The sequence below is a fragment of the Primulina tabacum genome, chromosome 8 (genome assembly GCF_025594145.1).
Source record: "Primulina tabacum isolate GXHZ01 chromosome 8, ASM2559414v2, whole genome shotgun sequence".
Classification (NCBI taxonomy): Eukaryota; Viridiplantae; Streptophyta; class Magnoliopsida; order Lamiales; family Gesneriaceae; genus Primulina; species Primulina tabacum.
Genome location: NC_134557.1, coordinates 34921242 through 34933768, shown reverse-complemented (window position 1 = coordinate 34933768; position 12527 = coordinate 34921242). Strand labels below are relative to the sequence as shown.

General features: G+C 37.6%; 1 protein-coding gene across 2 annotated transcripts; it reads right to left on the bottom strand.

Moving 5' to 3' along the window:
* Positions 1 to 560: 560 nt before the first annotated feature.
* LOC142553953 (26S proteasome regulatory subunit 6A homolog) lies at positions 561 to 10866 on the bottom strand. 2 transcript variants are annotated; one of them, XM_075664521.1, is made up of 10 exons: positions 10599 to 10866; positions 10370 to 10486; positions 4437 to 4544; positions 3832 to 4023; positions 3342 to 3533; positions 1983 to 2101; positions 1765 to 1852; positions 1476 to 1595; positions 1189 to 1329; positions 561 to 887 (listed from the first exon to the last, which is right to left on the bottom strand). In XM_075664521.1, the coding sequence occupies exons 1-10, from the start codon at positions 10710 to 10712 to the stop codon at positions 810 to 812; spliced, it is 1269 nt and encodes a 422-aa protein (XP_075520636.1). In that variant the 5' UTR covers positions 10713 to 10866; the 3' UTR covers positions 561 to 809. The 2 variants fall into 2 exon arrangements, with proteins under 2 accessions (XP_075520636.1, XP_075520637.1); XM_075664522.1 differs by lacking the exons at positions 10370 to 10486; positions 10599 to 10866 and adding an exon at positions 4647 to 5071.
* Between the last annotated feature and the right edge of the window lie 1661 nt (positions 10867 to 12527).

The window sequence follows — 12527 nt, the reverse complement described above, 5'->3', positions numbered from 1 at the left end:
TTATACCGAAAAAAACCTTACATTTTAAATTTTTTATAAATCTATTGTTTTAAAATATTATATATTTTAAAATATTTGTATATTTTTCGGTATTTCGATATTCCGGTATATACCAAAATTTTCAAATTGCATACCGTTACCATACCGAAAAATTCGATATAATTACCTTACCGTACAGAAATCTTCGATACACCAAAAATTCGGTAAATTCGACATTTTTTTGGTACGGTAATCTCGGTATACCGAAAATTCGGTATTTTTTCTCCACCCTTAGCCATTAGTCCTATCGAAAACAAATTATTATATGATAAATAATAAGTAAATTCGAGACGAACCGAACGATTTGAATCTCACTTTACTTTTCGAAAATAACAGCCCATATCTTCCTTGATCCGATCGAACAATGGAGAGAACTTCATATGGGTCAGGTAGTTTATTAAAAACTTCATCATTCATTCCATATTCTGAATATGATGTCTTGTAAATCCAGATCGAGATTCACTAGTAAGCCGTAAAAATTCATGCCACAACCTAGCTTTAAAGGGCTGTGGTGAACAATATGATCGAATCTACTCGCATTCAACCCACTTTAAGAAGAATAAACCCTCATACATCATCCTGGAGCACAGTGAACAAAAACAATCACATACTCACCGCCGTGATAAAAAAAAAAAAGAGCCGGTTAGTGACGACATGAGACAACTTCGTAATTCATGCCTTGGACCAGGGAGTAATTCGATGTTGGAACGGTGTTTTTCCTTTCCCAAGCTTGCACCCAAAAAAGCTTGACACTATACCATGTTTAAAGTCTAGGCATAGTAATTTAGGCTGGCTTTCTTTTTGGCTTGAACTTGGATTATACCTTCATTAAAATCTTCATGGTTAACCTGGAAAATAGATGAAACACATGAATAAATCGAAAATTATAAAATGTTGGTTTATCTTGACCAATTTAGATACAAGATGCAAGAAAATCGAACGGGCCACCGCTACACCTAAAAAATTGTTGGCTGATAAAAATGAGTTAAACTGGCACATCTTCTAGTTGATTCTTTTCCTATGTTTCTGAAAAACTCTCAACGTGTTGACTCGTTGCAGTGTTAACGGTGTGCTTAGTTTACAATGGAAAAAGATATGTGGGAAAAATCAGGAAAAAACACTGTAACAAATAAAATCAAATATTATTACCTCAGTGGCATCACGACGAAGGGCCAACATGCCCGCTTCCACACAAACAGCTTTGAGTTGTGCCCCATTGAAGTCATCAGTTGAGCGAGCAAGCTCCTCAAAATTGACATCTGGATGGACATTCATCTTTCTAGAGTGAATCTATGACAAGATAATAACCATAAGTTAGAATTTCTGAAAACAGAGTATCATATTGGTAAAGAAGAAATCGATTATACAAGCCCACCCAATATTAGCAAGATACACTCGAAACTCCAAAAAGAAAGTTCCCAAGTCGGATGGTAAACCTGCAAAATGCGAGCCCTAGCTTCCTCGGTAGGATGGGGAAATTCAATTTTTCGATCCAACCGACCAGACCGCATTAAGGCAGGATCTAAGATATCAGCTCGATTTGTTGCTGCAATCACCTGAATAATAAAAAGTGTTGCACGCCAAAATAAGTAACATAGACAAAAATCATAATGCAGTCAACAAATTCAGTGTCAGAAGCTTCAGACTGATTATATGAATCACAAAGTAAATGAAGGAAAGCAAAGTAAAATGAAAGTGAGGAAATGAAAGTGGTAGAGTAGAAACCTTTATACTCTCGTCACTGCTAAAACCATCAAGCTGATTGAGCAATTCTAACATAGTCCTCTGCACTTCTCTATCCCCACTAACTTCACTGCAGAATATCACATAATTTGTGAGTGTAACCAACACTGCATCATAACCCTCAAGAACCTTAAAACCCAAACAGTTAGGAGTGCAGAAGACATGATCATGGAACATTTACTGGGAAAGTATGTGCTTACCTATCAAAACGCTTTGTACCAATTGCATCAATCTCATCAATAAAAATGATACAAGGAGACTTTTCTTTGGCAAGTTGAAAAGCATCACGAACAAGTTTTGCTCCATCCCCAATGAACATCTAAATGCACAAAAATCTTTTTTATAGAGCATGCGAAACAAAAGAAAAAAATATTGCCGCAAGCAACAGTTGGACCACATCAGAGACTCGATGCATCACAGATCAATATCGTTGCACATTGCAAGCGTGAAACATGCTACCTCAAAGAAATGAGATTCCAATAGGATTTATGCTACCTCAAGCACGAATTAGAAACTAACTGATTGATTTAGGATAAAACGTCAGCATCAAAATTAATAAAAAAACCCTACTAGATCCAAACAGCAACTAGCCATTTCAACCAGCATACATATAGCCACAGGCAACAGCTCTACTCATTATTGATCCAAAACTTTCTCAGCCCCTTATCTATCTCATAGGACCCATTTTCTTGCTACTCACTTGCGCTTACTACTGATCCTCACCTCTTCTTTTCACAACAACAGCAGGCAAGCCTTTAAGGCATGTGGGCTATGGATATGACAAAGATTTAACTGAAAATTCTAATGGGTAGAGAAAATACACAATCGAGAAGGCCGGAGAGTAAGTTGAAGACGTCAACCAACCTAAATTACAGTGTGCATGGAATTGGTTTGTCGTTGGGTTCTTTATTGAATTTGAATCGACTACGGAAACAAAATTTGAATCCCATTCTCTGGATAACTGATTTGAAAGTATGAACCCCCACCCACTAACTCATTTCCAATTCTAACACCCAGCGAACAACACTACTCCCACTCAGAAAGAGTCATCAAATGTCTAAAGCATAAGGCTGCAATAGAATAGGTAGAGCACTCCCCACCAAAGTGTCTTTTGAATCACCACAACGCCACGAGACCCGAACAAACTATTATTTTGAGATTAGACTAAAAATATTTAAAACACAAACTGCTAAAGTTAAAACAGCTAAGTAAGATCTTGATTAGACATAGTAAGTACATTCAAGTATAATATTCATCTGTACATACAACAAGCCATGATCTGGTGCTCTCTTCAGTATATAAGAGAACAAACTAGTATATAAGAGAACAAACTATTAGACGATGACAAATCATGATCTGGTGCTCCTTTCAGTATTGAAAAGAACAAAACATTACACCACAATTATGGGAAATGTAATATGTAATATATAACAACAACAAATGCAGTAATATTTATTTAAGCGTAAAAATAGCATTTTTAAAAAATTAGATTATACAAATTGGCTGCTAGAGAAAGTATACCATCAGATCATTGACAAGAAAGTATGAAAATGCCAAACCTGCACGAGCTGGGGACCTGCCAGCTTCAGAAAAGTGGCATTAGTTTGGGCGGCACATGCACGGGCCATAAGAGTTTTCCCTGTCCCAGGGGGACCATATAAAAGGACTCCTTTCGGCGGACGAATTCCCAATTTTTGAAATCTCTCTTTGTGTGTCATGGGCAATACAATTGCCTCGACCAATTCCTGAATCTGCAGCAACATAAAAAATCAAATAGTATTAGTCAAACATCTTCATCTCGGATCATAAAAAGTAACTTTCATTTGGTATCAATTAATGCTATTAAATTTTGCTTTATCAAGCAAGTTGGTGGTCTCTTGAAATAAAGCATCTGCCAAGACCTCCAAAGACAAAATAGGTTAAGTCCAGCCTTATAAGCAATTAAACATTATTTACAAATAATTGAATAGTTAACAACAAAATATGCCTGAAAAAGATTCCCAATAAGAATTTGTTTCTTATTAATCGACCCTAGCGGGATAAGCTTGCCTGTTTCTCCAAGCCACCGATATCATTATAGTCTTCAGTCGGTTTTTCATCAACCTCCATAGCTTTCACTCGAGAATCATACTCAGCTGGCAAAGTGTCCAAGATGAGATAACTGTCTTTGTTTACTCCAACCAGATCACCATGCTTCAACATATCAGGATCGACCAGGCCTACTACGGGAAGAAAAATTGTCTGCATTTCATAAACTAAAAAATTAATACACTTTTCAAAAGAGTAGACACATTCATGGGCTCCATATGGCGTAGAAATCTAGATTAGAGGGTTTAAGAAAAAGGAAAAATCTAAAGAATTATTTCATTTCGATATTTCCACGCGTGTATAAAGTAAAATTTTATTAGCACATTTTTTTACAATGAATTTTGACGGACAAACAACTATCAGACAAAAATGCATATCAAAAGCCTCAGGTCAATCTTTTCTTAGAAAAATAACAATAGTAATAAAAAGGAAATGCACTGGATTGAAACCATTGAAAGTAAAAAATCATACAAAATCCCCCATAGGTCATAACCACACATGCACAAGAACAAGAAGAGATTGAAAGAAAATGAGAGTTACAGATGCATAGGAGTATTCTATTTAACCTGGCGTGTAGATGTTTTTAGCACAACACATTTTCCCTTCCTTTGTGAGTCAAGATCAATATTAGCACCATCTTCTTCAGCCTCTTCCTCTGGGTTCATCTCCAAAATCTAATGAAAGTCAGAACCCATTAACTCCACAGTAACAAGCCGATTTGTAACATAAGAGAAATTGCATGGAACACTTGGAAATAGAAAATGCACAGATTGGACCTCAAGACACAGCCATTGAGAGCAAAGCACGAAATCAACGTAGCCACTGAAAGGTCATAAAGCTTGTCCATAAGAACTTTTTAAACCCTTATAAGGTCAGTTTACATTCTCATCTCCCAAAAATCTGTTTCACGTAGCATCCATGGTAACAAATCCTAAAAATACTATAAAACTCTGACAATGATTAGAAGATTTATGATACGGGGAAGTGCAGGAAGAAACCAACAAAGGCCAACACGTATGAAAGGAGCACCGGGACAATTAGTGGTTTTTATTAGCCATAAATAATACTAGAATGTTAAGACTCAATTTGTATGCAAGCAAATAAATGTGTAAAGGGTAGAAGAAACAAAATACGATTTTACTTGTAAATCGATTAGAGCAGCAAACTTTGTACCTGAGTATAAATAGTCAAAACAAAAAAAGGAATAAAAATCCCATATTTTTAGCTCTACCATCTGTTCTTCTCCTAATCTTCTCTAATCTTCTGTGTGAATTCTCTTTCCTTAATGTGTTAACTGCCAGTGATCGAATCTATTGAAGCGGTGCTCTAACATTGGTGCTCTCGTCTTCAATGGAGGAAGGAACTAGGTTTGTTTGATTGGAGGAAAATCTAGCGAAGCTCGCTGCACTTCAGGAATCGCAGGTGATTCTTGTTGAAAAACAGAATTTGAGTCTCGATTCATTGACGACTTCGGTGAAGGAGCTTACTGTTGGATTACAGGCACTTGATGGTAAGGTTGAACAGCAACGGAGACGACATCCTTCGATGTCGATGCAGACTCCACAACCACCTGTTTCGCCTCAATCCCAATCTGACAATGCTCATGAGTTTCCGCCATTCTCTAAGTCGATGTGTGTGGATATTCCGCAGTTTTCAGGAGATAATCCATCAGCTTGGGTTGCAGTGTTGCACGAATCCAGAGGTACTTTGATTATAACCAAACGCCCGAACCTCAGCGCTTAATTGTTCCTTCTTTTCATTATGATGGGGATGCCTTAGACTAGTTTGACTGGATGAGTAGAAATGGGTTGATTCACGGCTGGCCTGAATTTTTAGTTGCGATCACCAAACATTTTGGTCCGTCCGAGTATGAGGATCATTTTGGAAAACTTAGTAAGCTCACGCAAACAGGAACTTTGGTTACCTATCAACATCAATTCGAACAACTTGCTAATTAATATTCTAGAGTGTCAGAACATGTATTGATTAGTTTTGTTTTGTCTTTGGGTTACGTGGTGATACTCGGAAGGAAACCCAGGTTTATAGACCGCAATCATTAATTCTTTTTTTTTTTTGATAGAAAACTAAATTTATTATAATAATGAAAAAGTTACACAATAAACTTTTTGCATATCAAAAGAAAACCCAGGTTTATAGGCCGCAATCATTAATTCAAGCTATGGGGTTGGCCAAGTAGCGAGACCATTTTGCAGGTAGATGCATCACAAACACTCGCAAGTATTGCTCCAAACATTGGTTAAGGACCTCCGTCTGCCCACTATACATAGCCAAAGAAGTGCCATTGAACTTGAACAACTCAGACTAAAACTTGCTAAAGAAGACGGGGTCTCTGTCCAAAACAACAATACTCTTTGGAAAAGCATGTTGTTTGACCACAATCTCAACAAACAAGAATGCCATTGTCAAGGCTGTAAAACCATACTTAATGGTTCCAAAATGCGCATACTTGGAAAGCTTATCAACCATCACCAAAATGACAGTAAATCCATTGGAAGAAGGAAGCCCAGTAATGAAATCCATACAAATATCGTCCCACACATTCCTTGGGATCGGTAAAGGCTGTAATAACCCACAAGATTTCTACGTGCTATATCTGGTCTGCTGACACACAGAACATGCTGCCACGTAATTCCAAATATCGCGTTTCACCTTCACCCAGTAAAACCCCGGAACAATACTAGCCAGCGTCTTGCGCACCCCTCCATGACCCGCAACCGGTGTGTTATGGAACTCGAATAATACTTTGGGGATAATGGGTGAAGAAGGGCTGAGACAAATCCTATGGCCTTTATAAACCAACCCATCCCGGATGTAGAATGGAGTATGTAAAGAGGTGGTCGGGGTGGAAAGAAGGTTATGGTAATAAGGGTCAGAGATTACTTCTGCTTTAAGTTGTTCGATAAACTGGGAAGTAGGTATGGAGAAAGCAAAAAGTTGATCATTGCTAGAAGGTAAAGAAGGGTCAGGCTCAAACTTTCGAGATAAGGCGTCCGCCACAATACTAGATTTTCCAGAATGATAGGTGATATCAAAATCATACCCCAAGAGTTTAATGAGATATTTTTGTTGCTCGGGAGTGTGAATAACTTGGTTTAATATTTCTTTGAGGCTATAGTGATCCGTTAAAATAGAAAAATGATGACTCAATAGATATTGGCGCCATTTAAGTACAGCCTGGGTAACGGTCCCAGACATAAGTGGATGCATTAAACAAGTGGGAAGGGAGTTTTTTTACTGAAATAAGCAATGGCGTGGTATTGCTGCAACAAAACAGCTCCTACGCCCATGCCAGATGCGTTTGTTTGAATTTGAAAGGGTAAGGAAAAATTCGGCAAGGCTAAGACAGGGGCGTGAACGAGAGCTTGTTTGAGCTACTTAAAAGAATCTTGGGCTGCTAGGGACCAAGTGAAGTTATCTTTTTTTAGAAGCTCGGTGAGTGGATAAGCAACAGTGGCATAGCCCTGAACAAATTTTCTATAGAACCTCGAAAGCCCTAAGAACTCCCTCAAAGCCTTCAAATCCTTAGGTACTGACAAAGAAAGCACAACCAGCAGTTTTACAGGATCCAGTTGAACACCGTGAGCAGAAACTATATGCCCAAGGTAACAATAGAGGTTTGGGAAAATGAACATTTGAATTGTTTCAAAAAAAAGAATCAACAAGTAGGTATTGTAAGACAGTTGTAAGATGAATAAGATGATCAGGAAAAGATTGACTATAAACTAAAATATCGTCAAAGGATACAATCACAAACTTACGAAGAAATGGTTTGAAAATAAAATTCATGGAAGCTTGAAAAGTGGCGGGGGCGTTAGTGAGGTCAAACGGCATAACAATAAATTCAAAACGGCCATCATGGGTGCGGAAGGCTATTTTGGGAATACCAAGGGGGTTAACACGGATCTGGTAATAGCCCGCCCGTAAATCAAGCTTAGAAAATATAGTTGCACCATTCAATTCATCCAAGAGTTCATATATCGTAGGGATAAGAAACTTATCTTTAATGGTGACATGGTTAAGGGCTCTATAATCAACAAAGAAACGCCAAGTGCCATCTTTTTTTTACCAAAAGGACCGGAGACAAAAAAGAACATTGGCTATGGCGAATGATGTCCGATTCGAGCATTTCAATAACAAGCTTTTTTATCTCAGCCTTTTGAGAGTGAGCATATCTATAAGGGTTAACATTAACTGGTTTGGTGTGAGGAAGAACGAATAGAGCAATCAATAGTACGATGGGGTGGCAAGTTATTAGGTTCCATAAAGACATCCTAATACGACTCAAGGAGAGATGCTAATGACCCTGGTGTCAATTGAATGTGAGTAATGGCAGTAGCTGAAACACATATAGAAAATAGTTGAAAAAATTGGGCAATACTCTCAGTCTGTGTCAACCGCCGGAGTTCGTGACTTCGTGTGATTGAACTTCCTCCACCTGTAACAACGGCTGGCCTTGCAAGCGAACTAATTTGCCATCATACAAAAACTCCATATAGAGCTGCTCATAGTCCATGATAATTTGACCCAAGATCTGAAACCATTGAACCCATAAAACCACCTCTACCCCATGCAACTGCAACACATAAAAATTCACCTCAAATGGCTCATCATCCAGTTGAAAGGTTGTCTTCGGGCAGTACCCTCGACACTCCATTGACTCCCCATTGCCAATCAAAACCGAAAAATGAGATGAAGCAACAATAGGAATCTTCAAAAACTTGACAAGATGTTCTTGAATGAAATTGTGTATACTCTCCAATCCACTAGTGTTTGCACCGGCAGCCCCGAGATCTTGCCTTTAAGTCGTAAGGTCCTAGGGCAAACTTGACCAGCCATGGTATGAAAACTAATTTCAGGTAGTTCACGCTCATGGACCATAGAAGGTTGATTAAAAGATATTTCCTCAACACCACCTTCTTCTATGGTTTCCTCTTCCTCCGTCACAAACAAAAACAACTGCCCTTTGCACTTATGACCAACAAAAAATTTCTCATCATAGTTATAACAAAGCCCCTTTTCTCGTCGAGAAAGCATCTCTGCTGTCGTAAGTTTTTTTTAGCGTAAAGTTTTTATGGTCCGGGTGGATTGGGAAGTAACAGCGGAAGGGCAGCCGGTGTTGACAAGAAACGAGGAACAACAGTTGGTGCATTATCACCCCAGATAGGAGAATACAAAGTGGAATCAGAAAACTTGTCATCATGCAACTTGGCCAACCCCATAATCTATACCATTATATGTTCCTGGGTCTGCTTCTATTGAGGCTGCAGATGCGCTGTTACAGGATAGAGATGAATTACTCTCCATTTTACAGACAATCTGTGAAGGTCCTAAGAAAGAACGAAATTTAATGCTGACAAACATCGCTCGGATAAGGTTATAGAGGTGGGACAATGGTGTTATGTAAGGCTACAGCCCCCATAAGCAATCTTCTCTCGGCAACCAGAAATTTACTAAGTTGAGCAAGCGTTTTTATGGGCCCTTCAAAATCATCAATCAAGTGGGTATGGTTACCTACAAATTGGAATTACTGAAGGAGGTCAAAATACATCATGTTTTTCACATTTCCTTTCTTATGTTTTGTCTGAATCCAAAGATGGTCCCCTCTTTGCCACTGCCTGTTACTATCGCGGATAATCAACCCCTGCTGACTCCATTGGCTGTTCAGATCATCGCAAAGTTCGTCTCAAGAATTCTTGGTCCTCGCAGGTATTAGTGCAGTGGTTGGGTCTGCCTCTGGAAGAAACATCGTGGGAGGATTTAGCTTCTTTTCGCCAACTATATCCAGATTTCCACCTTGAGGGCAAGGTGAGTTTTAGAGGGGAAGGCAATGATATGATACGGGGAAGTGCAGGAAGAAACCAACAAAGGTCAACACGTATGAAAGGAGCACGGAGACAATTGGTGGATTTTGTTACCCATAAATAATACTAGAATGTCAAGACTCAATTTGTATGCAAGCAAATAAATTTGTAAAGGGTAGAAGAAACAAAATACCATTTTACTTGTAAATCAATTACAGTAGAAAACTTTGCACTAGTGAACTGTGAAACAAAAAAGAAGGAATAAGAATCCCAACTACCCTCTGTTCTTCTTCTAATCTTCTCTGTGAATTCTTTCCTTAATGTGTTAACTGCCGGTGATCGAATCTATTGAAGCGGTGCTCTAACAAAGATATACAATATACCATGAGAAGCCACTGCAACTCGTTTTGACGCAAAAACTGGACGGCCGGACTTAATACATTGGCCATTGCACTTTATCCACTTTTCTAGTTTTCTTGCAAACTATTCCTTCACTTTCCTAAACAAAACCTAAAGTCCCAACCCACAATAAAAACTGTGTTGCCTCTATTCCTTTCAAATTGTACTCCTCCCCGGACCAAAAAGACAAAATTGTAAAAACTTAATTTAAAAACACTTCACAAAAAGTAAAAAAGGACCCAAAATCAATAAGGTGAATCCTACTTGAAGATACGCACCTCGACAATGTTTCCAACAAGGTAAGGAAGCTGCTTGTTGAGCTTAATTTTTTCTTGATTCTCTTTTATCTTCTCCCTGAACGAATCCAACTCTAGATTCGTTCTCTGCAACTCTTCCTGTAAAAAAAAAGGAAAAAAATCACATAACATCCCAATACATATGGATCCACTTCAATTATTGAATAAATAATCCGAAAATAGCCAAAAAAATGGAGGACAAGAAAGAAACCTTGAGGACTCGCGTCTCATTGTCGAGAAGGCGCGATGCGCGGATGATATCTTCAGTAATCATGGAGGAAAGATGGTCGTCCTCGAAATTGTCTTCCACCATCGGCGTCGCCATTTCCAATCAACTGTTCAGCTTCTTTGTGGGGGAATTTTGGGTAAAGTCGACTCCGGTGCCTTGTGGAAGGGGGAAAGGGAACACTGGAGCCGTAGTCTCAGGCCCTGACCTGATACGAATCCCGACTTTTTGTTTTTGCTTTGGAAGTCTGTATCTCTCTAAAGAGTGGCAAAGAAGTTTGATCAAATGTAATAATTCTTTTCTCCTTTATAATATTTGATTGACTGATAATATATTATTGATAATAAAAAAAATTGGATGAAATAAAAATATAGTTGTGTCTCCGCTTTGGTCGTAGCATGTATATTTAGGGTGTACACGAGTCGAACTCGAGTATCATTCTATTCGAACTCAACTCGATTTAAATTTTATAGTTTCTAGCTCAACTTGAACTTGATCATGTATTCAGTTTCGAGCTCGAACTTGACTATTTAAAATATCAGGTAACTCAAGTTAGTGCTCGAAAAACTCAAAATTATTTGTAAATTTCGTATTTATGTTGCGTATTTATGTCGAAAAAAATACCCTAAATTATTATCCTCCAATATATATATATATATATATATATATATATAGTGGAAGTAGCTCACTTTTCGCTTGATCCGAGTTCGAGTTTGAATTGTAACTACTCAAGTTGCTATATATATGTATGTATGTATATGTATGTATATATATATATATATATATATATATATATATATATATCAGGGCGGTTTATTTGACCTGCAGTTATGGTTTTTCACCGCTCCTACAAATATGGCAACAGTTTCCCAAGCGCAATTGTTGCGACCGTTGTTAGAGGCAATTAAAGCGGAAGAACAAAGCGGTGGTAAATGTTATCATCACCACTCTAAAAATTTAGTTTTGCCCCGGTTAGAAACAGCGGTCATATATGCTCAGATGGAGTGTTTAAGTAAGCCGATCCAAATTCTCCATATCAGATACAGGCATGAACCGATCTTGCAAGTAAGGATTGTTAGAAAATTTTGTTTGACAATTATGGGTAAATATATGAACACCAATAAAAATAGTGAATTTGTGTTTTATCATAATTAAATGTTGTGCCAGATGTTACAATATCTCGGACAACATGCAGCGGAATATCATATTTTGGAACACAAATTGACTTTAAATAAATAGATGGATGAGATTAAATTTGCACAAATATAAATACTTGTGCGATGCCTTATGGCAAAAATTAATCACTAGAAAATCAATCGTTTACAAAAACCTATCACTAGTGATTGTGACAAAAATTAATTTCCTCGATACGTTGAGAAAACAAATACTTTCTAAAACACATAACCAGAATAAAACTAAAACAAGAAAGCCAAAAACGTGTTGCTAAAAAGTAGATCTACGAGAAGCAATCTTCAGTCAACTTCTTCACAGATGTTGTCTGGAGATGTTCCCAACATTCACGGCAACACTTGATCACCACTCTTCAACCAGCGACGGCTTCGAGAATTTTATTGCTCTGAAAATCTCCACCACAAGTATGTGTGTATGTTCAATATCGAAGCCACCTTTACCCATGTGCTTGACCTCTTATTTATAGATGAAGAATCCTATCTCCACAAGAAAACTTAATATCATAAGGAAAGTAAGAGTTTTATTAGAAGTAAACTCTATTTAAACATTGATATTATATCTCTTTAAATCATTCCAATAAATATCATATCTAGACTACTTTTGAATGATTATCTCATTATCTAAGAAAGGCAAAATATCACATAAAATATTATACTCAAATGAATCAATAAGGAAAAGATATTGTTAGGGAAATAATTTAAAATCCAAGTACTTATATCAATT

Bases quoted from the DNA above. Each gene is read 5' to 3' on its own strand.
- LOC142553953 (XM_075664521.1), bottom strand. From the start codon at position 10,712: ATGGCGACGCCGATGGTGGAAGACAATTTCGAGGACGACCATCTTTCC. The intron at 1,330-1,475 runs GTTTACCATCCG...ATCTTGTCATAG, and splicing joins CTAGGGCTCGCATTTTGCAG to ATTCACTCTAGAAAGATGAA. The intron at 888-1,188 runs GTAATAATATTT...TCTATTTTCCAG, and splicing joins TTCGTCGTGATGCCACTGAG to GTTAACCATGAAGATTTTAA.